The sequence below is a fragment of the Crocuta crocuta genome, unplaced genomic scaffold (genome assembly GCF_008692635.1).
Source record: "Crocuta crocuta isolate KB4526 unplaced genomic scaffold, BGI_CrCroc_1.0 scaffold30, whole genome shotgun sequence".
Classification (NCBI taxonomy): Eukaryota; Metazoa; Chordata; class Mammalia; order Carnivora; family Hyaenidae; genus Crocuta; species Crocuta crocuta.
The window spans coordinates 12,815,835-12,842,303 of NW_027528345.1; the positions used below are offsets into that span (position 1 = coordinate 12,815,835).

The 26,469-nt window shown below is 53.4% G+C and overlaps 2 protein-coding genes across 2 annotated transcripts in view; both read right to left on the minus strand.

Moving 5' to 3' along the window:
• KRT78 (keratin 78) overlaps positions 1–7,600 on the minus strand; it is a 34,853-nt gene extending 27,253 nt beyond the window's left edge. The window contains exon 1 of the mRNA XM_077753614.1: positions 7,544–7,600. Coding sequence (XP_077609740.1) covers positions 7,544–7,579 — 36 coding nt within the window. The 5' untranslated portion in view covers positions 7,580–7,600. The remainder of the gene's footprint in view (positions 1–7,543) is intronic.
• Positions 7,601–15,394: 7,794 nt separating this feature from the next.
• On the minus strand, positions 15,395–23,403 carry KRT8 (keratin 8). Its single transcript, XM_077753455.1, has 9 exons — positions 22,960–23,403; positions 19,654–19,862; positions 18,979–19,039; positions 18,417–18,512; positions 17,642–17,806; positions 17,241–17,366; positions 16,323–16,543; positions 16,126–16,184; positions 15,395–15,823 (listed from the first exon to the last, which is right to left on the minus strand). The coding sequence occupies exons 1-9, from the start codon at positions 23,302–23,304 to the stop codon at positions 15,636–15,638; spliced, it is 1,470 nt and encodes a 489-aa protein (XP_077609581.1). The 5' UTR covers positions 23,305–23,403; the 3' UTR covers positions 15,395–15,635.
• Positions 23,404–26,469: the final 3,066 nt, after the last annotated feature.

Here is a 26,469-nt window from a genome sequence, read left to right on the forward strand (position 1 = left end):
GGCCCCTCGGTGACTCACCCTAACCCCTCCTCCTCCACCGCTGGAGTGGGACGAATACCCAGTAGTTTCCAGCCAAGGCCCGCCTGCTGCTAAGCTGGGACAGCCTGACTCAGCAGGGAGAGCTGGCAGGACATCTCAGCTGGGCCCTTTGTAGGGGGCACAGTCTGGTGTCTGTTTTTCTGGGGGATCCGCGTGTCTGTCCTTGGGGTGGTGGCGCCTTCTGTCCTTCTGAGCCGGGAAACTGTGCCTATCCTTCTGGAAGTGTCTGTGTCTCCCTCCCCTGGATCTTTGTGGGTCCAGAGGATGCACTCTGGTCCTCTTTTGAGTCTCCATTTGGAGTGTCATTTCCCTGACCACCTTTCAAGATCATCTCTGCACCGCCCCCAGTCCCCATGCCCTCCAAACACATCTGGACGCCACCTCCACGCCTCAGAGAGGCCCAGACCAGTCTGTCAGAGGCTCCACTGGGAGAGTTCTCTGTCCCGGGCTCTGCCCACCTCCACGCTGCAGGGCCCCGAAGGTCAGAGACCAGATGCTACCCTGCACATGAAGCTCAAGGCCTCCTTCCCTCCCCTGAGCCTTACCTGCAAGATCTCACAGTGCTCTTAAAGCCATCCCTTGAAAAGGACCCACGTGCAGAGACTACTAGGTGTCAAGCCCTATGCTAGAAGCTTCATGTTCATCTCATCCGTTGCTTCTCATGGCACCTCCAAAGATAAGCAGAGGAGAAACAGAGGCACAGAGGATCACACACGTATAGTTTGCGAGAGTCTGAATCTGATGCCAGGTCCGTCTGGCTGCAAAACGGATGCTCTTGCCACTAGCTGTGGCTACCCTCCAAACCCGAGTGGGTCGCAGCTTCCACTTGGCCCACTGCACTATGGCAAACATGGGGGGAACCCACTGACTCCACAGAAAGGTCCAGAGTTTCCAGCCCCAGGGGAAGATCCCTGGTGCTGTGAGAGAGAGCGGGGGCGGGGGGGGGGAGGGAGGCGGGGGACCAGGGAGAGGGACAGAAAGAAGCAGAGTGTCAGGGCATGTGGGCTTTGGAGGAGCAGCAGAAGGGATGTGTTCCCGGCAGGGAGAGGGGTAAGGAACCCTGTCGGCTGTATCCTTCTACCAGACGGGAGCCACACACAAATGCATCTACCTGATGTTTTCTGGGGGCTGTTGCACATAGACACATAGGTGTGCGTGTCACACTTACATACGCATATTTCACAAGCTGCACACATGGTTTTGAGGGTTGCTACAAACATATATAATCTGTGAAGTGGTTACACAGAGTGGTAAGTGGTTTGTAGTTCATTACACACACACACACACACACACACACTCTGTCAGCACTCCCAAAAAGGGGGAGCTGGGGGAGCAGGAAGAATGCTGTGGAAGCAAGTTGGTTGCAGGGCCTGAGCAAACAACCCAGGGACCCCAGCCCCCTGCACCCTCTGTGCCCACTCACCCGGGATAGGCCACTGCCAACCACCACCTCTCTGCGATGTGCACCTAGAACCCGAATTAATCACGTGCACACACAGACACATGTGCACACACACGGGCCCTGGAGAAGGTGTGCACTGACTTACACAGATGTCTTCCACACATGACATACAGACGCCTTTCCAATAAGCAGTAGTGCAGGCCTTTCTACAGACACATCCAAACAAGACCCTCACACAAACATGCATGGGTGCCAGTCACACACACACACACACGCACGCACGCACACACGCACACACGCCGCCTCCCGTAGCCCATGGATACATGCGTACAGTGAGAGAAACACACATAAATCAAACACACAGATGCTAGGGGTGAGTGTACAGACACATTCCCCTCCCCCATCACAACAGGAATTCCCTCCCCCCCCCACCCCTGGCAGAGACCACTGCGCCTCAACCTTGCACCTTGGCCAAACAAGGCCCAGGCTTGCCCCATTAGCTCTCTCCCCTCCCTGGCCTGAGACAGACCCTGCTTGGCCTGCCCTGGCCTGCAGGGGTGGGGCCCCGCCCGCTCCCAGCGCCAGCTGCCAGCTCAGCACAGGGCAGGGCGCCCTTCTCCTGGCTGCTGCTCCGGCACGTCGCCGGCCCCACCTCCTCCTGGGCCTGCCACCTCAGCAGCTGGGCCCCAGCCTGGGCTCCACCTAGCCCATTTCTGCAGGCAGTCGGCAGAGCGCCTGATCCCTGAGGCCCAGGGCGGCCGTGGGGGGGGGGGGGGCTGTGAGGAGGGCCCTGCTGGCAGGACCCTAGGGGGAAGGGACAGCCCACCCAGAGCCTCCACCCCAACCCCCTGCTGCCTTCCCCTTCTTCACACTGACCCTTCCTCACCAATCCCGGATCCCCTGGTCACCAGCAACTTCCTGACTGCAGTGAGCAAGCACATCCAGAGCCACACTCCGTCACACTGTCCCCTGGCCCACAGACAGCCGTCCATGCACACGGGCTTTCAAGCACACACCCAACCAGAGCTCTCACAGACACAGACTTTCATGCAGACTTTGGGAAATATACATGGTGGAAAACAGCGCCCTGCGCATGGCCGGTCACACAGACTCCTGTGGCATCGCTGGGTGTTCATCATCGTCCCGAACAGTCATGCCAGCTGTGCCCTGAAAGAGCTGGTGCTGGGGCCGCAGGTCTCACGCACACACCCCTGGTGTTTGCAGTTCCAAGACATTGGGGTGGGCTTCGTGTGATCCCTGCCTATTCCTGTTCTGCAGCTCTGATAAGCCTGGCCACCGCAGAGGGCTGGGGGATGTCATTCCAGAAGCAATGAGCTCCCACAGACCCTCCCCCCCCCCCCCCCCCCCCCGCCCCTGCCCCATTCATTCNGGCGCCCTCTGGCACCAGAGGTGGACAGAGAAAAGAAGGAGGCTCTGGGAGGGGGGCCCTGCAAGGGCCCAGCAGGCCCGGAGCTAACAGAAGAAGGACGAGACAAAATGGTGGCAGAGGCATCAGGGACCGGGCTTAGGTCCGACAGGCAGTAAAGTTCCTCAGGCAACACTGGGGAGGCCCGGAGCCTGCAAGGCAGAGAGGCGGAGGTCTGAAGGCCCAGATTCTCTCCTCTCCACGCTCCTCTCTGCCTCCCTCTCTTGGCTTGAGAGTCGAGCAACAGGCATTTAAAAAGCCCCCACTGCAGGCTTTAGCGGGTAGATCAGGGTGCCCAGTTTGTGAAAACTCATCAAGCTGTATACTCATGGCATGAGCACCCCTGTGTGTTTCTTATACCCATGTAAATACACCCTGCGTGTATATTATACCCGTGTGTATACACCCTTGTGTGTATATTATACAACAAAGACAATACTGGTTAAAAAGCAAATCCCCCACTGTGTACAGAGCGCTGTGTTGTTTCCGGGTTGATGCCATCTGCCCATGCCTGCCTGTGCCTGTCTGTGCCTGTGCACATACACCCTCCCCCACGAATTATTCTTTATCTCTGCTGCCCAAGGCCCTCTGTGTGTGTGCTTTACCACATACACGCTTGCTCACAAGTGCACATACACACATGCACACACATGCCTGTTTTCCCTCTGCGATGGCCAGGCGGCGGCCAGCAGGGCAAGGACTGTGGTCGGGCCTCCCTTCCACTTATACAACAGATATTTATGATCACTCGTTCTGTGCCAGGCGCGGGGACACAGGATGTGTTTCAGGCAGACTCAGCCCTCACCAACGTCCCCTTCTGTTGGGGAAGCTGCAACACAGTGGAGAGGGCCATGTGGTCACGTACAGGGCAGTGAGGGAGCCCAGGCTCAGAGGGGCCAGACAGGAGATGCACAAATGCGGACAGGACGAGAGCGCACACGAGGACTGAGGCCACAAGGGGCTTCCCCCAGGAAGGTGCAAGGAGCCCAGCGGCAGAGTGGAGGGGCTGTGGGGGCAATGGCAGGCGTTGTGGCTGCAGGGATGGTCTTAAGCCAGGTCAGGCAGGGCCTTGAGTGCCAAGCTCGGAGGCTTGGTTGCCTTCAGTGAAGGGAGTTTGGCCAGGGTGCGACATGAGCAGAATCAACCCAAAGGAGTGCTGTGGAGACAGGAGCACTGACTGGGAGCACGGACACCCAAGTTCTCACCCTGGCTCTGCTGAGACACTCAGTGACTTCCCTCTCTGAGCCTCCAAGAGTACCAGGCCTCTGTGCTGCTGACCCGGGGGACCAGACATGTTCTGATGGCAAAGGTGTCCCTTCTTCCAGAACCGAGACCCACCCCACCCCCTACACCTGCCGCGCACATCCCCCTGGGTCCTGTCCCCAGCTTCACCAGCCAGCCCTTCCTCAGCATAGCCCTCCACCCTGGCTGCCCCCCCCCCTTTGCTGACAGAGCCGGGAGCCTGCCACCTGCTGGAGAGGCGGGNTCTTACGGAACTCAAACTTCCAGTGCCCTGTAGCAGGAGACACAACCTTGCAGAATAGGGTCACTCGGCTCCTGGTGGCCCTCAGCCCCCAGGTCCCCACCACCTGGGTTGTCAGGCATGTAAGACACAGGCAGATGGCAACTAAAATCCTCCCCAAGCTCCACTCACCAAGCCATGCCCAGGGCTATATCCCCCGGGAGCATGGGAGCTTCCTCCGATCTGCACAAGAGCACCCTGTGGGGTTGTGGTGGACCGCAACCCAGGGGCCTCCCGGATCTGGCTCCTGGAGTGGGGAAGACCGGGCAGTAATGCCAGCTCAGCCAGCTCCAAGGAGCTTGTAGACGGGCTTCTTCCCTACTCCTCTGCTGCCCCCCAGTGGACATCTGAGGTAACTTCTGTTTGCTCGAATTCAACCTTCCCTCAGACTGTGGTCCAGTCTTAGTGCCCAGTCTTCCAAGGTCCAGAGAGGCTAAGCAGCAGGCTTTGGGGAAAGATGAAAATCCAAGGCTTTGTGTGCCCCTTGGGTCCCCACCACTTCCCCGGCTCTGGGGTGGAGACTGCTGTTGGAGATTTTCCAGCTCCTTTCATCTGCTTCCTGCAGTCCCCTGTATGGTGGTGTGGGCTCCTGGGCTGTGGGAACCAATTCCAACTTTGTGTCTTTGACCTCAGTCTCCCTACTTTGAAGCAGAGCCCAAAGATATGTTTTTCCTGGCTTGTGTGGTCTTGGCCAGTAGACTGGTTTTTTCCTAAACATTTGAATTAGCCGTCAACATTTAAAAATCAGATTTCATGGGACACCTGGGTGGTTCAGTCAGTTGAGCATACTGACTCTTGATTTCAGCTCAAGTCGTGATCCCAGGGTTATGGGATTGAGCCCTTCATCAGGCTCTGCTCTGCCCCTCTCCCTCTCTTGAGCTCTTTCTATATATATTAAATTAAATTAAATTTTTTAAATATTTATTTATTTTTGAGTGGGGGGAGCACAAGGCAGGACGGGCAGAGAGAGAGGGAGACACAATCCGAAGTAGGCTCCAGCATCTGAGCTGTCAGCACAGAGCCTGACGCGGGGCTTGAACCCACAAACCATGAGATCATGACCTGAGCCGAAGTCAGATGCTTAACCGACTAAGCCACCCAAGTACCCTAATAAAAAAAATTTTTTTAATCAGATTTCATGTAAAAATTCAGATTTCCAATTTCTGTTGCAAAGTTGAAAGTTCTGGAAATTCTGGATAAGAGTTCTAGACTCTGCATGTCTACAGCAGGCAGGGGCTGAGTAAAGATGCTGCCCGGGGCCTGGCTCCGACACTTGAGGGGCAGGCATCCAAGGGTACAAAAGAAGGCCTACAGTTCCCCTCCCCTTCTGGCCCAGCTCCATCCCATACCTCATCCCACACTTGGAGGGGACTCCATGAATGCCGGATGACTCTTCCAAGGGCCGGCTGTTCCAACCCATCAGCTGTACCAACCCAACAAGAGAGACAGAGCATAAGCAGGGGGAAGGGCAGAGAGAGAGGGAGACACAGAATCCGAAGCAGGCTCCAGGCTCTGAGCTGTCAGCACAGAGCCCAACGCAGGGCTCGAACCCTTGAGCCATGAGATCATGAGCTGAGCCGAAGTCGGACGCTAAACCAACTAAGCCACCCAGGCACCTCTGAATTTTTAGGTTTCTAGTAGCCACGTTCATAAAGTAAAAAGAAATAGGTAGAATTAATTTGAGTGGAATATTTACTTAACACAAGATATGCAAAATATGATTTCAACAAGCAATCAAAATTTAAAAGTATTTGGATCTTATATTCATCTTTCCTCACACTGTCTTCAGGATCTGATGTGTAGTTTATAGTTACAGCACATCTCAGTGCAGACCAGCCACCTTCAAAGTTCTCAGCCACTCGTGGCTAGCGGCTGCCTGATTGGACAGGGCAGCTCTAGAGAGTCCCCCACCCCCAAATCAACCATCCCTAAGCCAGAACTAGGTGCAAAGGGAGCAGGACCCAGGGAAGAAGCCAAGTAGTTCCCGGAAGTGAGCTTAGGGCCATCTGGACAGGATGGGGAGTCCCAGGTTTTGAGGGTGGGCACGCTGCTTAGGCCCCCTCGGACTCGTCACCAGGGATGCAGGGGCATAGCCAGAGGGTAACAGCAGGGCTGCCAAAACGCCTGGCAGGGGTGCCTCTGGCCCAGGTATTGTAAGGAATTCTACTTTGCCACTGTCCCCACCATGCCCTTTCACTGTCCCTATATTGAAGCCGTGTGTCCAATGCCATTTCTATGAGTGGGCCATGTTAGACTAAAGATGAAATAGAGAAAAGAATGAGAAACAATGAGATCGAGAAAAGAAAAGTAAACCATCCCTGTGCTTATCTTTTAGGCTACAGTGAGAGAATGAAGAGCCGGCATGTGTCCAAAAAGACAATGGGAAAGCACAATTCTTTGTGAACGCGAAGAATACTCCCAGCAATGTTTTAAATGTTTATTTATTTTTGAGAGAGAGAGAGCATGAATGTGCACGTGGGGTAGGGGCAGAGAGAGGGGGACAGAGGATCTGAAGCACATTCCGCGCTGACAGCACAGAGCCCAGTGTGGGGCGAGAACTCACGAACCGTGAGATCATGACCTGAGCCGAAGTCAGCCACTTAACCAACTGAGCCACTCAGGTGCCCCTGCCCCAGAAATTTTTATGTGCAAACGGCCTGTGACTCTCCACAATTTCTTACCCCAGGCCAACTTCCCCCTTTTACCTTAGCTGTCTCGCCCTGTTGGCATTTGAATTTTAACCCCAGCCACCAAAAAATCCTCCAGGTTGCTCACATTCTCACTGTTGCAATAAGCCCCACAGGTAGATCAGGAGCTGGAAGGAAAGGTGGTGTCAGGGGAACCATCCAGAAGCCAGAAGCAGGCTACAGTGAGCAAGGGGATTGGCTGCGCGCTCCCCACAGTGCCCTCCAGGGGGCACCTGGAGCCTGCCAGAAGTGACCCATGGGCCTCAAGGTCACAGAAGTTCAGCTGTCTTCCCCTCCCCCACTCGGCAGTCCTCTNCCCACAGGTTCAAAGGGTCTGGACAGGTCAAATAATCTGGGAAAAGCTCCAGGTTTAGAGCCCCTTTTTCCAATCCACTCTCTGCCACCAAACAGCCAGGTAACCCTGAGGAAATGACTTTCCCTCCCTGGCCTCAGACCCCGTCCCTCACCTCATGTCCTCCTGGGATGGTGCTGATCTTCCCCATGTCACCAGCAGCAAACTGGAGTTCGGAGAGGGCAGGGAGCGAGCCACAGACCCGGAGCCAGCCTTCTAACACTCACCCATTTCGTCACGCGTCCCTGTCAGGAGCTGCCAGATTCATCTTCCTAAAGCACTGCCTCCCTTCACTTCGCTTCCTTCCCCCACCCCCCAGGAAAAATCTCCATTGACACCACTGCCTCTCAGATCAAGTACAACTTCCTCAGCGCAGCGTTGCGGGCCTCTAGGACTCAGCAAAATAGCCAGATGAAAATGGCAGGGCAAGAAGATATCTTAGCAACAGCAGAGTCCAACAACCCTGTTCTAGAAGAGTGGACTAGAGAAGAGAGAGATTTTCCAAACCTCCCAGAGCAAGTCAAAGGCAAGACAGGCTGGAAACCAGTTTGCTCACCCCAGCCAGCGCCCCCTCTGATCATCTTCTGGGCTTCTCTGGTAGCTACACCCGAGTCAGGCTTATATGCTCACTGTATTAAGATTGCCTTCAGGGGGCGCCTGAGTGGCTCAGTTTGTTAAGCGCCTGACTTTGGCTCAGGTCATGATCTCGCCCTTCTCATGGTTGGGAGTTCAAGCCCCACATCAGGCTCTGAGTTGTCATCACAGAGCACAGTTGTCTGTGCTGACAACTCAGAGCCTGGAGTCTGCTTTGGATTCTGTGTCTCTCTGCCCCTCCCGTGCTTGTGCTTTCTCTCTCTCTCTCTCAAAAATAAATAAACATTAGGGGTGCCTGGGTGGCTCAGTTGGTTGGGCGTCCAACTTCAGCTCAAGCCATGATCTCACATTTCATGAGTTGGAGCCCTGCATCGGGCTCTGTGCTGAATGCTTGCTCAGAGCCTGGAGACTGCTTTGGATTCTATGTCTCCTCTCTCTGCCTCTCCTCTGCTTGCACTCTGTCTCACTCTGTCTCTCAAAAATAAATAAATGTAAATTAAATTTTTTTCAAGTAAATAAGCGTTAAAAAAATATTGGCTTCAGGTAAGAGTAGCAGGAAAAAAAGAAAAAAGAAAAACAAGAATAACATTACCTCAGTGCAGATGGAAGTTTATTTCTCTCCCAAAGTCCAGACATGGAAATAATCTGTCCAAGGCTAGTAGGGCAGCCTGTGGTTCCGTGGACCCAGGTCTCATCTCTCCTTTGCTCTGCTAAGGATGGCTTTCATTCCCCAGGTCACCTCATGGTCCAAAATAGCTGCTGAACCCCAGCCATTCCATATGCATTCCCACCAGCAGGAAGGAGGGGTGAAGGGAGCGGCTCACACTCCCTCCCTTTTAGGATACTTCCCCGAAGTTGCAGCCTCCACCTCTATCCCTTTGTCACGGGGCCACAGCTAACTGCAAGGAAGGCAGAAGTGCACAGCCTCTAGTCCACATAGCCATGTGCCCACCTAAACGTGGCGTTCAAATTATTGAGGAAAGGGGGAGAGAAACAAGAAATGAGGGACCACCAGTAGTCAGTGCTCCCTAAATCATCACTGAGTCCATCGTGCACAGTGACTTCTCACTGCCATGTGCCAAACGTCCAGTCCTCTTCCACCCTGCGCCGGACGGTCTGCCTCATCCCAGGGGACCCACGGTTTGCTGAATGAGCCAGCAAGGTTGACTTTTATGAGTTGTGTATCGTTTTCCCCAGGGAAGCTGGAAGTAGTTTGAAGCCAAGGACCCCGGATTCGGTGTCTTTGGATTCACTTCTGCCATCCTCGTCCCCACCCTCCAGGCACCAGGCCCCCGCTGCTAGCTAGCTAGGCACATTTAGGCCAAGCCTGGCCCTAGCCCTGCTTTTCCACGCCCTCCTGGGCACTTACGGGAGGCTGCGGTTGCTGATGTGGGGCCAAGGCCACTTTGCAGGGAGATGCTTTAAAAGACCAATACCTCAGGGGAGCCTGGGCGGCTCAGTTGGTTAAGCCTCTAACTCTTGATTTTGACTCAGGTCATGATCTCACGGTTCATGAGTTCAAGCCCCGAGTAGGGCTTTGCCCTGACAGTGGGGGGAGCCTCTCCTCGTCTCTCTGTCCCTTCTCTACTCTTGTGCTTTCTCTCTCTCTCTCTCTCTCTCGCTCTCTCTCAAAAATAAATAAATAAATAAACTTTAAGGGGAAAAAAAAAGAGACCAATACATCAACTGTTTCTAGACTAGGTATGAGCAAATTGATCTTTTTTCCCCAAAAAGAAGGAGGGGGGTTTTATTTGTTTACTTAAAGGTTTTAGTTTTCAGTAATCTCTGCACCCAACGGGGGCCTGAACTCACAACCCCAAGATCAAGAGCCACATTCTTCACCAACTGAGCCAGCCAGGCACCCCCTTTTTCTTTAACCTTTTTTAAGACAAAAAGAGAGCTCACGTGAGTGGGGGAGAGAGAGAATCTCAAGCAGGTGCAGGGCTCTATCCTATGGCCCCTAGGATCATGACCTGTGCCGAAATCAAGAGTCAGACACTCAACCAACTGAGCCATCCAGGTGCCCCGACCTTTTTTAAATAGGCTCCATGCCTAACATGGGGCCTGAATTCACAACCCTGAGATCAAGAGTCACGTGCTCAGCTGACTGAGCCAGATCAGCGCCCCTAAGGAAGGAGTTTTAAAGCATTAAAATAGCAGAAAACAAATTTAAAAATAGATGACCATCAGTAGGGAAATGGCTCACTTATCCTTTTATTTAATCATTTTTTCTTGATCACCTACTCTATGCCTGACACTCTGCTAGGTACTGAAGATTATGAAAACCGGGCAGATGTGATGTGGCCCCTGCCCCAGCGGAGCTTACAGTCTGTGAGGGAGGGCTGACGCTAATAAGGCATCGTTACAGATGAAACAGATGGTTATAGTCTACAAGGAGAAAGTGCAGAATACTTTAAGAACTTACATAGCAATAGCCCACCTGGCCCCGCAGTGTCTAGAAGGTTTTCCTGCAGAAGCTGCATTGTGCCGCGTGATGAAGAAGGATTGGACTTCTACATGCGTACAGAAAAGCAACATGTTCCAAGAAGATAGAACAGCATGTGTGATGGCCCGGAGCAGAAGGAAGTGTGGTGCAGACCAAGCACCAAAAAGTCCACATCACTGAGTCAATGAGAACACAGGAGACAGTGGGCAGGAGGAGGCCTTAGGAGTAGGCAGAGGCCAAGCAGGCCCACAATGTGGGCCAAGGCAGGACGTGGGGCCTTCTCCTGGGTGTTGACATTAGGGAGTTCTTTTTTTAATGTTTATTTCAAGGGAGAGAGAGAGGCACACGCATAGGTGTGTGTGTGCACATAGGGAGGCAGAGAGAGGAGAGAGTTCCAAGCAGGCTCCACACTCTCAGCACAGAGCCCGACGCAGGGCTCGATCCAAGGAGCCGTGAGATCATAACCTGAGCCAAGATCAAGAGTTGGACACTTGGGGTGCCTGGGTGGCTCAGCTGGTTAAGCATCCGACTTGGGCTCAGGTCATGATCTCACAGTTCATGGGTTCAAGCCCCGCATTGGGCTCTGTGCTGACAGCTCAGAGCCTGGAGCCTGCTTCTCTTTCTGTGTCTCCCTCTCTCTCTGCCCCTCTCCCACTCATACTCTGTCTCCCTCTATCTCTCAAAAATAAATAAACATAAAATTTTTTTAAAACACACACACACACAAGAATAAAACCAAACTAAATGTTTGGTCCACTTTAAAAAAAAAAAAAGAAAAAGAGTTGGACCCTTAACCAACTGAGCCACCCAAGTGCCCTGATATTAGAGGGTTCTAGAGAGTAACCAAGTCTGATCTGTACTTTTATTTTTTATTTATACTGTTTAATGTGCACTCTGGGGGCACCTAGGTGGCTCAGTCAGTTAAGCATCCGACTTCAGCTCAGCTCTTGATCTTGCAGTTCACGGGTTCGAGCCCCATATTGGGCTCTGTGCTGGCAGCCTGGAACCTGGAGCCTGCTTTGGATTCTGTGTCTCCCTCTCTCTCTGCCCCTCCCCTGCTCAAGTTCTCTCTCCAAAATAAATAAATAAACATTAATTTACAAAAGCAAACAACAACAACAGTGCACTCTGGCAAGGGGCCCAAGTGAATATTCTATGATACAGGAAATGTTCTATATTGCACATGGGAAGATAGGCAGAACTCCATCAAGCACTCTCTGCCTTTTACTACATCTATGTTATGCTTCAGCAAGAAAGGGACAACGGCTTCGTTCTTTGATTGGCCAGGCTGGCTCCAGCATTCTTGTGGGCCCAGAGAAAAGGAACTGTGACTGCCAGGCCCATCAGAACCACAGGCTAGAGCTGGAAAGGACAGTTCCTAGAAAGTGGGGGGGGACACAATGGGAGTGGCCAGATGCGGAGAGTGTTTGTTCTGTTACCAGAACGGGAAAGGGGTGCCGGAGAGACAAAGCAGCTAACACTGACCAGGAAATGTAAGGAAGCGGCACAAGGGGCTGGCCCAGTGACCAGCTGATCTCCAGCGCTCCCCTCTCTTCCTCACAGGGTACTGCTCCCAGCCACCTCCTCCCTTCCCACCACCTTGCACCCTCGTTCTGTCTGGACCTCCTCCTGAGCCTACTGTAGAGTCCCCTAAGGTGATCATGGGGCATCATCCCAGATCACCTTCGGAGGGCAGAGCAAAACCTTGAAATGACACTGTAAGAACAGCCTACAAATGCTTGGAAGACTCATTATTTTATTCCTGGAGGGGTGAAAGGTGAAGAGCAATGTATAATTTCCCTGGAACAGTCAAACATGGGCCTTCTATACCCATGGGTTTTCTCGAAAACTAAAATTCAGTCTTATAAGAAAACAAGCTTCTTTTCTAATTATCAAAAATTTACATGTACAGGGATGCCTAGCTGGCTCAGTCGGTGGAGCCTGCGACTCTTGATCTTGAGGTTGTGAGTTAAAGTCCCACGTTGGGTGTTGAGATTACTTAAAAATAAAACCTTAAAACAATTTTAATATACATATACTTTAACTAAGCAACTCCAGGAATTATTCAGATACCCTCATCATGTACAGTATGCTATGTATCCAAGGTCATTAACTACAACTTTGCTGTTACAGCAGATCAAAAAGACCCACAATCTGAGGACTGGTTAAATAAAATATGACACTTTTTCCTGGAATTAAAATTAAAAGCAATTTTAAAAAAATTTTAAGGGGCACCTGGGTGGCTCAGTCGGTTAAGCGTCCAGCTTTGGCTCAGGTCATGATCTCACAGTTCATGGGTTCAAGCCCCACATCAGGCTCTGTCTGACAGCTCAGAGCCTGGAGCCTGCTTTGGACTCTTTGTCTCCCCCTCTCTGCCTCTGCTTATGCGCGCGCGCTCTCTCTCTCTCTCAAATAAATATTTAAAAATTTTTAAAAATTTTTTTTAACATGGGGCACCTGGCTAGCTCAGTCGGTAGCGCATGAACTCTTGATCTCAGGGTCGTAAGTTCGAGTCCCACATTGGGCATAGAGTTTGCTTGCTTACTTACTTACATTATACATAGCATCCATAGGTGGGATATTATGCAGCTTTGAAAAAGCATGAGGCAGCAATTTGCATATTGATATGGAAGAACAGGTGTTGAGTGAATGTCAAAGCACAACATACACTACATATGGCATAAAACCCTTTGTGAAAGAAAAGTACACCTGTACATATGTATGTACCTAAGGAAGTATGTGTACCTAAACTCTAGCTGAAATGAATTACAAGAAACAGGTATTGTTAGTTACCCTCTGGGCAAGAAACTGGGGGACTGGTGAGGAAGGCGGGCCCTTTGTACTTAGAATTGTGTACAGGGGACCTTTAGATCTACTCAAAAACAAAAACAAGCTTCAATTTTTCGAGCTGTGTGTGACATGTGTACATACGATAAAACTTGAGTATCATCAAAAGAGCACTGGCTGGTCCGAGTGTCAGACACCACTTCCATCACTTACAGTGTGACATCATGCAGTCTGTGTGCATAAAATGGGACTTTTAATATCCAGGACCATCAGAGGGCTGGAATGTGATGGACAAGCTCCCCCCTCAAGGGGGCATTGAAGACACGTTAGCTTCCAACCTTCCCAGGTGTCCTTGTCTAAGTGAGAACGGGAGTCCAGCTCTGGTATTTGGTATCTCCTGAATGCTGAGTGACCTTGATCGCATAGTAGGTACACAGCAACCGGGACAGGAAGGAGAGGGAGGGAGGTAAAAGGAATTCTCCCTGGAGCTTCTCTGCCTTTCCCTGAACAAACACCCAATTTGTTCTGGTGGGGCCCTTGGCTGCCTCCTGCGTGCCCACGACCCCAGGGGCAGGGCCTGATTAAACAAGTGGCTGGCTTCCAGAAGGACCGGGCAGGGCACAATAGAAAATATTGACTTGGGGCTTCAATGGGCAAGAGGTCCCTCTCACTTCGTGCTGCACCTGCTCTGGGCTCTAACACCAACCACCCTGTCGCCTCCTGGGACCCGGTGAGTCAGTCACAGGTGAGCAGAAGGCTGGCTTGCACTGTATATACACATTTGCAAGTCACGATAAAAAATGAATTTCTTACTTCAGGCTGCTGCCAAAATAATTAGAGAGATAATGGTGTTCTAAATAATGGTGCTTAGTTTTATCATTGAAGAGGGAAGTCCTTCACTGCAACAGAGTCCAGAACCCTGGCCCTGGCCCCGGGAGGGGGTGGGGCAGTACAATGCCGGGATTCAGTCTGGAAGCAGCCTCACCGAGGGAGGAGCAAGATCAAGCCCAGAGCCTGGGAAGCCAAGGGTCTGTGGGTGGAAGCCTGGAGACCCACAAGCAGGACCAGAACTTGAGCTTCCTGCACCAGCTGTCCACATACGGCACTGTCCGTTTATTCTCCCTTGGTGTTTCGGAAAGTACATAAGGGCCTGTCCACTTAGTCCAGTGCTAGGGGGCCAGCATGTCAGCCTAGAACCCCGTGGTCAGGGCAGTGGAGCCACGTGCCAGGGATGTGCTGCCCCACCCCGCTAGGTCCTAAACCTCTGGCCCTGCCCTAGACCTTGGAGGCTGCATTTCAGCAAAGACAGGCAAACCCGTTTACACACTTCAACATATCCACACCCATATCCACACCCATATCCACACAGCACACCCTCCACAGGCAAACATACACGCCCTTCACATACTCAGATAGATAGATAGATAGATAAATAGATAGATAGATAGATAGATAATGTAAAAAGTGCATTTAAAAGGGTGAAGGGGGGGAGCAAGGACCAGTGCGGGGCAGGTGCAACCGTGAGTGGAACAGGGAAGAGGCCACACTTATCAATGCCAAGTCCTACCCGATCCTGGCTTCTGGAAATTGCAGAAGTGACACACCCAGTTACTAGAAATGGACTCTGGGCTTCTGAAGGGACAGAAAAACCAGGACTCCTTGGTCTTCAGCCGCAAAGGAATGACGATGGTAAAAAGGACATCTGTAGCCAGCAAGGAAATGCCATGTGCCTGGCTGAGGAGGAGGAGGGCCAGTGGAAATGAACTGGGTTCGAATGCCAGACCATCCTCTTTCTGGCTGGGCCAGTTACTCAGCCCTATGTGCCAGCGGTCCTGTGATGCTCTAGACAGGAAACTGACTCTCCTATAATACCGTCCAAAGCCTACTCCACCAGCCTCGAAGGGTTTGTTGCACAGATAAAATGAAATGGGGTATTTAAGAGCACGTTAATGGGCAAGGCGTCATCTGGCTTTTGGCTAAGAAGTCTCTCTGGGAATAGCCTAGAGAAGGCCAGACTTTCCTCTCCGGAGCCCCCTACTTCCCTGACCTCCCCGCCACCCAGCTTCTGGATCCCGAGAGAGGCCTCTGGATCACCTCTCCCCAACCCCATCCCCTGAACACGGGCTGCACACAGCCAAGTCGGATTGGCAGAACCCTCTGAGGCTTTATTTGGGAAAAGACACCTGAATTGGGCTTAGCTGGGGGAATGGGCAAGAGGGGGTACCCAGGGCAGTGGACTCCCACTAAGGGTAGGTCAAGGGCCTGGGGCTGAGGTTTAGGTGGGCCTCCGGTTCCCGACGCTCCCCTGCACAGCTCCTTCCAGCACAGGCTCTACAGAAGCCACAGGAGCAGGGAGGCTGGGAGAGACCACAGTGGTTGTTCACTTGGACAGGACATCAGACGACTCAGACACCAGCTTCCCATCACGGGTCTCGATCTTCTTCACCACCACAGCCTTGGAGGAGCTGACGCGGGAGAGGGGAGAGGTGCTCCCAGCAGAGCCGAAGGCATTCAGGCCATAGGTGAGGCCAGGGCTTGTGAGGCCCCCGTAGGCTGAGACCAGGCCACCTGGTCAGGGACAGAAGCAGTCACATGAGCGCAGAAGGCCATGTACACATCAGGCTCTGTGTCTCCTGTTCCCCATCACTCCCTACATAGTCCGCAGGCCTGGGAAATCATCTTGCTTCCTTATTTTAGGATCATTGTGGGAAACCAGGAGCAGGGTAGGACAGAGCTTTGAATCAGTTCTGGGACCCTGGACAAGACATCTAACTGCACCCACTTCCTCCCCTGTACAAGAGGGAGACGTTTAGGAACTGTGTGAAAAGGCCCCACCCTCTCACCCTGCACCCCAGGGCCAGGACACTCACCTGAGTAGCCGGTGCTGGTCTTAGTGTGGATACTCATGTTCTGCATCCCAGACTCCAGCCTGGACCCAGAGGACACACAGGACATCAGATCCAACTCCTGGCCCTTGTCCCAGGACAAGAGGACTCAATCCCCACCCCTCGCCACACGAGGTCCCAGAGCTGGGACGCCAGGGCTGGTCAGAGACCCCAGCACCCACCGGTTCTCCTCGCCCTCCAGCAGCTTGCGGTAGGTGGCGATCTCAATGTCCAGGGCCAGCTTCACATTCATGAGCTCCTGGTACTCGCGCAGCTGCCGCGCCATGTCCTGCTTGGCTCGCTGCAGGGCGGCCTCCAGCTCGGCCACCTTAGCACTGGCATCCTTCACGGCCAGCTCCCCGCGCTGCTCAGCATCGGCGATGGCGGCTTCCAGGGAAGCCCTCTGTGGGTGCAGGGAGAAGGCAAGCAGGTCAGGGCAGAGCCTGGTTGTCTCCTCTCCCTGTACCCACCTCCCCTGTCCCTTTGTTATGGACCAGAGCCTCTCCATGACCTAGACTAACCAACTCTACCTAGCTCAAACTGCTACCAATGAGCTTCAGGAACCAGAATAGGGAGGGGCGGTGGCTGGCTCAGTCCGTGGAGCCTCTAACTCTTGATCCCAGGGTCACGAGTTCAAGCCCCATGTTGGGTATAGAGTTTACTTAAATAAATAAATTCTTAAAAAAGAAGAAGAAGAAGAAGGAAGCAGAATAGGGAAATCCAAGCAGCTCCCAAGCACTCCCCTGCACAAACTTCTCACCTGGGACACCATGAGGCACCCTACCCTAACTGGACCAGATCTCTGCCGTCCAGACTGTGTTAAAAGCAGCAGAGCTTGACCTTCCCCTAATATACAAGACAGATAAAATAAAGCAGGCTTGGGAGAACCCATTCTGGACCCCAGCCTGTCTGTCCCACCCCATCTGTTCCCTGTCATGGCCCCAGGAACTTCTTCAGCACCCTTCAGCCTCCCAAGAGCAGTCTGAGAACCTGGAAGTCTGATCTAGGGTTCCTTTCAGGCCCCTCAACCTCTGCTGCATTGTCCACAATCACCTGGACATATCTGGGGAATCCTCACCCGCCCTCAGCCCAGCCCATACCTGGTTTTTGAGGGCCTCGATCTCAGCCTGGAGCCGGCTGATGTTCCGGTTCATCTCAGAAATCTCTGTCTTCGTGCGACGGAGGTCATCCCCATGCTTCCCAGCCAATGTCTGCAACTCCTCATACTGCAGGTGTGAGGCAGGAGTGAGGCGAGTGCCCCGCTCATCTCACCTCACCCCACCACCCCCACTCCCACACACACACACACACCCACACACACACACACCACTGCCGGCTTTCTTCCAGAACTCCAGGAACACAGATATCCCTGTCTCCACAGCACTCACTCGGCAGACCCAGCTCAGTAGTCAAGGTCAACTTTGAAATCCTACTCCCTCCTCAAGTACTAGGTCACAGAACCAGCCAGAGGGGAGGCAAGCCTAGTGACCCCACTCTTCACCTTGATCTGGTACAAGGTCTCAGCCTCAGCCCGGCTGCGGTTGGCGATGTCCTCGTACTGGGCCTTGACCTCGGCAATGATGCCGTCCAGGTCCAGGGAGCGGCTGTTGTCCATGGACAGCACCACGGACGTGTCCGAGATCTGGGACTGCAGCTCACGGATCTCCTGTAGGGGTTGGGGGAGACGGGCCGGTGGTGAGGCCCTGTCCCTGCACCCAAGGAGCCCCCTTTGGCAAAAGGGACTTCCTTAAGGACAAGACAGGGAAGCCAGCAACAGAGGAGAGAAGCAAGCGGAGTTAGAGCTGAAGAGAGGGCCACGTTCCTGAAGAAGGAAGGTGTGTTAATGACCTGAAACCTCGGGGAAAATACAGATGAAAGGAGGCAAGGATAAAAGGCAACGTGCTTCAGGTGTGTAACCGGAGCGGCAGCGCCCTTCCACTCTCAGCTACCAGTAGTAAGCCCCTATAGAGCTTTCTAGAAGGCCCAAAGATTCAGAACAAAGGCTCTGGGGACAGAGCAGGTTCAAGTTGTAGCTGAGTCACTACTCTATATGACGACCTTGGACAAGCTATTTCATTCCCGTTTTCTCATCTGTGAAATGGGGCAATAAACCCTCCCTCACCCTCATGCAGGGGGACAAAACAGATGGAACAAGCATGCTGGGTTATGTCAATAATTGTAATCATTGGGTGGGGATACTCTGCTGATGCGCTGGGGGCTGGGAGGAGCCTTTGAAGGGTCGGAGGACCCTCCGTCTTCAGCCCCCAAGAACGTACCTCTTCATACAGCTGCCTTAAGAAGTTGATCTCATCGGTCAGCCCTTCCAAGCGGGACTCCAGCTCCACCTTGTTCATGTAAGCTTCATCCACATCCTGGGTGGTAGAGGAAGGGCAGCCTGAGCTGAGTGCCCACACACGACCCCAACCAGGGGCACCCAATGGCCCAGACACAGAACCTTCCAACTAACTGACTTTCCCACCTCACTCTGTGGCCTGATTCTCCAGCCTCAGCCCCATCACACCCGTATCCCCAGACCAAACACTTTAACCTCGGTTTCTACGGCCCTCCTCCTCTTCCTCCTCTAAGAGGCCTTCCATGGCCAGACCTCCAATTCTACTGCTCCATTTTCTTAATCACGTCCTAACATCAACTTTCAGAGTTCTGTCCAAATGTACCTAACTAGCCCTCAGTCCTTGTCTATCTTTCTAAGCTGCAATCTGGGAGGCACCCAAATGACCGATTACTTGGACACATTTAGGGACAGAACCCAGAAAGCCTCTTAATCCAAGTCTCTAAGCCCCGCCTCCCATGTCTGGTGGGGAAGGAGTGTTCCCTCACCTTCTTGATGATGACAAATTCATTCTCCATGTCTGTACGCTCTTTGATCTCCTGCTCGTACCTGGTGAGGAGAAGAATGAGAATCAGAGGATGGAGGCAAAGGTGAGGTTATCCTGAGTATTTGCAAAGGCAATATCTAGGGAATTCAGTTCGTGAAGGGTAGGAGGGCTGGTCTGGTGTTTCTGCCCCAGCAGTCTTTCCCCACCCCTACCCCAGGTTATCATCAGCCCGTGGGGTAGGCCTGTAGCAGGAAACCCCTCTCCGAATCCATGAGTACACACTGGATTAAACATATGAAGGGGGTTAGCGGCGGGGATTGACAGGAGACCTCAGACCAGAACTTTCTGGGGTATGCTGGAAACCAAGGGTAAGGAAAAAATAAGGCCAGGGCTGTAGGTCCCTACCAGAGGCCTCTCCCATCTAATGTTTGCTACGTAAAAATTAACATATAATTTGTTGTCCAAATCCATACAGTTCTGAGATTGAAAGGAAGGCGGGTGCCATTAACAATTATGCCTGGACAACGGGCATAAACCCAGACTGTCCTGAAAAACCTGGTCCTCTGGTCACCCTACTTATATAGGACTGCACTGCCCAATAAGTAGAGGGTCATGAGGTCGTAGGCAGGGCAGGAGGACTTCGGTCAGGTGGGGGGGCGGTGGGAGGGCGGCTCACTTATTCTTGAAGTCCTCCACCAGGCCCTGCATGTTGCCAAGCTCCACCTCCAGCTTCAGCTTCTCCTGGCCCAGGGTGTCCAGCTGCCGCCGAAGGTTGTTGATGTAACTCTCGAACATGTTGTCCATGTTGCTCCGAGCGGTTTTCTGCTGCTGCAGGAGGTTCCACTTGGTCTCCAGAACCTTGTTCTGCTGCTCCAGGTGCCGCACCTGCATAAGGGAGGAGGGAGCAAGAAGATCCACCTCAGGCCATCAGGTGCAGCGTGGNGGTAGTGAGCACTGTCTTTTCCTCTAACCCACTTCCCAGGCAGTGGTGACGGGGTCTCCAGAACCCAGAGAGCCCGTTAGCTGTTCTGGGAGAATCACCAATGACCCGAAAGAGACAGCACAGTGAGTGGAGTAGGGAGCCATGTCCCTCTAGTACTGGGGGCGGGAAGTGGGGAAGACAAGCAATTGCATGGCTGGAAGGGATCGGCTAGGGGAGTTATGGTGAAACCATACTTGTAAAACCAATGGGTCCTCTTTACTTAGACTGCATATTACAAATCAGTAAGAATAGCCAAGTTTCGATTACTACTTTATGTAAGATTGAAATGTATGCATGTAATAAATCTAATCACTCATATGAACTATTACCATCATCATCATTATTATTCAGAGTGGCTTTGAGGGACTCCTACAGATTACGGAGAAACTTGAGCCCTTCGGCCTGGAGAATACTGGTCAGAAGACCTAGGTTTTAGCCAGACACTGCTACTAACCTGGGCTGTGCAACAGGTGCTTCCCTTCTCTGAGCCTGGGTGTCCCCAACCCTGCGGTGACCTAGAGAGGCCCAGACAGCAGGGGCCTGTCTCTGTGTAGATGTCACTTAGAGTTGGGAAAGAGGCAAGAGACGAGGCAAACTGAACAACCCCGTCCCCACGGCACTCCCTTTGAGAATTCTCCAGCATCACAGAAGTCTTCCACTACCCCACCCCTGAATCCCCAGCCCTCTCCTCCTGCCCCAAACACAAAGGTTCTGGGTTCCCTGGGCTCAAGGGACCCAGATTTTAGGATGAAACCAGGGCATATCAGAAAGGAAATTTTTTTTTTATATAAGACTTTATTTTTTACATAATGTCTACACCCAACATGGGGCTTGAACTCACAACTCCAAGATCATGAATCACGTACTCCACTCACTGAGCCGGCTGGGCGCCCCAGAAAGGAAATTTTTAAAAGAAATAATAATAGACTGGTCCCATAAGCAAGAATGCGTTTTTTCCTAATCAACCCAAAGTCGTCACTTTTTTTTTCTTAATTGAGGGGACTTAAAAGAGGAGGCGGTCTTAAGGGTCTGATCTAGAACCAACAAATTCTTCTCTAGAAATCCTTTTCTTCCCCACGTCATTCAGCCCCCAAATTACAAAAAGTACACGATTTTAACATTTAGCCTTGGTGTGCCTGGGTGGCTCAGTTGGTTAAGTGTCCAACTTTAGTTCAGGTCATGATCCCATGGTTTGTGAGTTCGAGCCCCACATCAGTTGAGTTCGAGCCCCACGTCAGGCTGTGCACTGATGGCTGCCTGGAGCCTGCTTCAGATTCGGTGTCTCCCTCTCTCTCTTTCTGCCTTCCTCTGCTCTCTCTCTCAAAAAGTAACTAAACGGGCGCCTGGGTGGCTCAGTCGATTAGGCGGCCGACTTCGGCTCAGGTCATGATCTCACGGTTTGTGGATTCTTGTGGATTCGAGCCCCGTCGGGCTCTGTGCTGACAGCTAGCTCAGAGCTTAAGAGCCTGGAGCCTGTTTCAGATTCTGTGTCTCCCTCTCTCTCTCTCTGACCCTCCCCTGCTCACGCTGTCTCTCTCAGAAATTTAAAAACAAAAAAAAGGAAATAAACATTTAAAAAACACTATTTAGCCTAAATGGACTACTTAATATGGGCCAAGCAAGGTTAAGCTCTTTACATACATCATATGCTTGAATAGGCAAAACCTCTTTGATTTAGGGATTATCAAGCCCATTTTACAGATGAGATCAGATTTGGCAAGGTAGCCCCATCAAAGTAAAGGGCAGAGTGCTGTGAACCAAGAATTCGGACTCAGAGCCTGTGCTTCACTCCTCACTGTGAGGACCCCATCGCTAACACAACGCTGTCAAGGAGTAAAGTCAAGGGTGCTTTATGCCAAGGAGGCAGTGAGCCCGCCACAAACAAGGTAGGGGGATGCCAAATCCCTGGGGGACTCCAATTCCTAAGGGCGTCACTCTGCCCCAGGATTTGTCTCCTTCCCTTCCCACAATGCCTCCAGGAGCCAGTCAGCACGGAGCTGCCCAATCCTCCGGCGCGCTGGGGCCCCAGGCCCCCGGGGCAGCAAACACACCCAGGCTGCAAAACCCGGCCAGGGGCCTGCCGTCGGGGAAAGTGGAGCCAGGTTGGGGCGGAGCCGGGTAGGGAAGAGTGAAAGGGGACAAGGGCCGGGTGGGGAGAGGGGCGTTGGCGGACAGACGCCGTATTTGAAGCCATAAACGACGGGGTTGAACAGGACACGAAACCTGGGCTGGGTATCCAACGCCCACAGACTTTGAATCCCGGATGAGGCTTTCCTGAAGCCAGGAGGCGTCCCCTCACCCCGACCACACCCCCCAGAAACTAAGCTCCCTGAAGCGCCTCCCCCTGATGGAAGGCGTCAGCCCCTCACCCCACCGTGGGGACAAGGCTCTGCCCCGCCCGGCCCCGCCCACCCCGCAGGTTCCCAGGGCAGGGGCCGGGGGATGACTCATCTCGGTGACCCTACACCCCGGCCTTGGGACGCCAAAGGCCTCAATCAATATTTGCCCGTTGAGTGAAGTCACCCGCTTCCTTCTTCCAGAATCCTATAGAACCCTATTTAAATTAAAAAAAAAAAAAAAAAAGCAGCGGGGCACCTGCAGGGACCCCTCGGGGCAAGGCTGGGGAGACGGTTAACCTGGACGAGGGGCCTCCCGTCCCACCCCACAGCCGAACAGCTAAGGCTCTTCCAGGCCGAAAGCCTCACAGCCCGGTCAGAACTGGAGTAGGGGTGAGATGCGTAAGGGAGGAAGCCTCAAGGTTGAGAGTCAGAAACGGCCTCGACCCTCTCCCCATTGCTGCCCCAGCCCAAACCAAAATGCAGGAGAGGACTTAGTCATAGTTGGAAGGGAGAGTTGCTGAGTGGGTGGGGCCCAGCCGGTCGCCAGTGGGGAGTTGGAGATGTGCCCACAGGCTGGGCGACCAAGAGACTGGTTGGGACCCCTGGCAAGCCCCAGGCACTGCCCGCCACGCCGGAGGGGGTACGGAGGGGCAGCCCTCACCTTGTCGATGAAGGAGGCAAACTTGTTGTTGAGGACCTTGATCTGCTCCTTCTCCTGGGTGCGCACAGCCTGGATGTTGGGGTCCACCTCCAGATTAAGGGGGCTCAGCAGGCTCTGGTTCACTGAGACGGCCGTGATGCCCCCATAACCCCCGGGCCCGCCGTAGCCCCCGACCATACTCATGCTGCTGTTGCCCAGGGCACTCCGGAAGCTGCTGCCGCTGCCCACCCGGGTCAGGCCAGAGCTGATGCGGGAGCCCGGCGCACTAGTGTAGGAGCGGCTGCTGAAGGCCCGGGGGCCGGAGCTGGACACCTTGTAGGTCTTCTGGGTCACCCTGATGGACATGGTGGAGGCTGGAGTGGAGGCTGAAGTGGAGGCGAGTAGGCTGAACCTGACTGAGGTTCAAGAAGGAGCCGAGAAGCTGCTTCTAGGGTGAGAACAGCTGCCCGGGGCTGGCCCTTTATAACAGAGAGCACAGCCCAAGGGGAGGGAGATCAGCCTGGTACCTGAGTGGCTAGGCCCTGAGGGGGCTGGGCCTAACCCGACACCTGCCACCTACAGGCTGGACTCAGGTGGGGGCAGCAGAGAGCTGCTCCTACCCAGGAGCCCACTCTAGCACTGCCCCAAAAGCTCAGAAAAGAGGGATTCCGGAAGTGTAAAACTGGGGAGACCCGCGGCCCTTGCGGGAGCCCCCTTTAACAGAGAGACTTGCTTGGGGCCACCCAGCCACTGCGGCCCTACTCTGGGTCTCACCTCCTTCCCTCCTTGGAGAAATAGATGCAAGAACTGGGAAGAGTAGCAGGAAAGGGGTCCCTGAGCTGCCGACACCCCAAAGACACCTCATGTTCTTCTCTACACTTTTGAGTGATTATGAAGCTCTGCCCAGACTGGAGGACAGGTCCTCTAGGTTCCACATCCTTGAACTTGAGGCCAGCCATCTGCCTGGTCTCTCCTCAGTTACTTTTTTTTTTTTTTTTAACATTTATTCATTTTTGAGAGACAGAGACAGAGTGCCAGCAGGGGAGGTGCAGAGAGAGAGGGAGACACAGAATCCAAGGCAGGCTCCAGGCTCCGAGCTGTCAGCTTAGAGCCCAACGCGGGGCTCGAACCCACGAACCTGAGCCGAAGTCAGACGTTTAACCAACTTAGCCACCCAGGCGCCAAGGGGCGCCTCTCCTCAGTTTTTTTTTTTTCAAAAATTTTTTTAAGTTTATTTATTTTGAAAGAGAGAGTGAGCAGGGAAGAGGCAGAGAGAGAGGGAGAGAGAGAATCGCAAGCAGGCTCTAACATGATCAGTGCAGAGCCTGATGCAGGGCTTGATACCATGAACCTCAAGATCATGACTTGAGCTGAAACCAAGAGTTAGACGTTTAACCGACTGAGCCGCCCAGGCGCCCCTCCTCAGGTATAGTGCCAAGAGGTGCTGGGTAAATAATTGTGGAATGAATGAATACACATACACACATACACACTGGTTGTCTTCCCTCTGGGTCCTTAGGTGCAAGATAACGTGAGATCTAACAGAGCACTTTTCCAGTACACAACCTAGTGCCTTCCTCTCCTCCCAAGATCCCAGGATTCCCTGGGGCCAAGCTGAACACTGTCAGCCTTACTAAAGGGCACAGTGAATGAAAAATAAGGACTAAAGCGAAAAGGACGAGGGAGCTGAGGAGAGAGGGAAGCCGCGTGGTAATTGCTCCTTGGAAGAGTCGTTCCCATAGCACCCAACAGGTAATTCACAGGAACGGTGGCAGGACCCTGTGGGGTGGGGTGGCGTGGGGGGCGCTGATGGTGAGTCAAGCTGTAGCCACCTGGCCCCTCTTTCTCTTCCCAGGCCAGAGGAGATGGGAAGGAGTCCCTGCACCTGTCTCCCTGAACCCATTATCAGAATGAGTCAGGATAGCAAGTTGGGGCAGGGCGGGCACGCACCTGCAGAACGCTGGAGAATGGGGAGCTGTGCACGGCACCCCAGGCCTGGGCGGGCCGGGCAGGGCAGGCTGTAGGTGTAAGGCAGGAGGTTTGAGTCCCTGAGGCAGAGATTCTAGCTGCAATTAAGGGATGACTGGGACTAGATTCTCGGAAAGTTCCTGCAGGGCATGAAGTGGGGACTGGGTGACATCCAACTTGATGCCAGACACCTGAGTCCGTTGGAGGAGAGGGGACAAGCAGCACGCGCCCCCCCCTGAGAAAAGGGGGTGACAGTGACTGCCCACCTACCAGGAGGCCAGATATACAGGTTCCTCCTCATCCTTAAGCAGACACACTCAGGCTTCCAGAAGGACAGACACACAGGCCCCTACCCAGAGAGACAGAAAGACGCAGAAGCCCACCTTTTGGGGACGGACATAAATACAAAAAGAAAGACACACAGAAGAACTCCACTCAGACTAAACACACACTCACTCGGATACAGGCAAAACTACACACTTGTAAGTCCCTTCCAGAAAGACAAGTCAGAGACTCCCAGAGGGGACACAGAGACCACATTCCTTTCTCCCCTCCCCTCTTTCCCCTCTCCTCCCCACTCTCCCCAGGCCTCCTGAGGTGCTGAACCAGCACAGGGAAATCCAGTTAGTGCCTGTTTGCACCAGGCCCTCTCCCAGCCCCATCAAACAAGACTTCATTTCCAAAGAGTGAATTGAATGCAGCCCCCCCCCCACCAAACAAACACCCACACTAGCAAGGCAGAGAGATTTCTCCTTCCAGAGACCAAAGGGAGGGCCTGTGGGCTCAGGGCCAAAACCGCGGATAGAGAGCTGAGCCGGAAAGAGAGAAGGAGGGGCTGGTCCAACAGGTATGGCAGCCCTGGGAAGGGAGGACACCAGGTCCCCACTTCTGCCCCCCCCACACTNAGTCCTGACGTCTCAGACCCTCCGCCTCCACCTACCTGGCTTTCTGGTTCCAGAAGTGCCTTTTGTTTAAGGGAAAGACAAAGGGGGCTGCAAGGAACTCTGTGGTTTTCAGGCTGTAGAGCCGGCCCAGATCTCACCCGGGGTGGGGGGGGCGGGGGGGCTCTTTCCTGAACTATCCTGGGCTAGAAGTATGTGCACCTCATCTGTCAGAGACCCCAGCCAACCCCTCCCCTGATGCCCCAAGCCAGCCTCCGTGCAAGAGAAGGCTTGAGCTGCCCTCTCCACCGCCCCTGCCTGGGATTCAGAAGGGAAAGGCCCTGGGATTGGGGCCAGGCGGTGAGAGAAGAGAAAACCAGCCTGGGGCAGCCCCAGGCCCAACTCCTTGTAAGGCTGTCTCTGGCCACTGCGGTCTGCCCAACAAAAGGGAAAGTGTTTGTAATGACTGTGCCCGACTCTGCCCCAAACTGCTTTTCCTGGAGAACAGAAGGAGGAAAGAGGAGCTGGATTGGCATAGCGCAGAATGACCCCAGGAGGCCCTGAGCCATGGGCGGCTGTGTCAGGCTGGGGGCAGAGGTGGGCGGGCAGGGGAGTCGCTACCATCACATCACTTGAAAGCATCAGGAAAGATGGTCTGCACAGAGTTCCTCTCTGTGATCAG

What these genes read in the sequence shown, in the direction of transcription:
- KRT8 (XM_077753455.1), bottom strand. Translation starts at nt 23,304, where the DNA reads ATGTCCATCAGGGTGACCCAGAAGACCTACAAGGTGTCCAGCTCCGGC. An exon ending in TCGAGGCCCTCAAAAACCAG is followed by an intron (nt 16,544 to 17,240) that starts GTATGGGCTGGG and finishes CTGCACCCACAG; the next exon opens with AGGGCTTCCCTGGAAGCCGC. An exon ending in GACCAGCACCGGCTACTCAG is followed by an intron (nt 15,824 to 16,125) that starts GTGAGTGTCCTG and finishes GTCCCTGACCAG; the next exon opens with GTGGCCTGGTCTCAGCCTAC.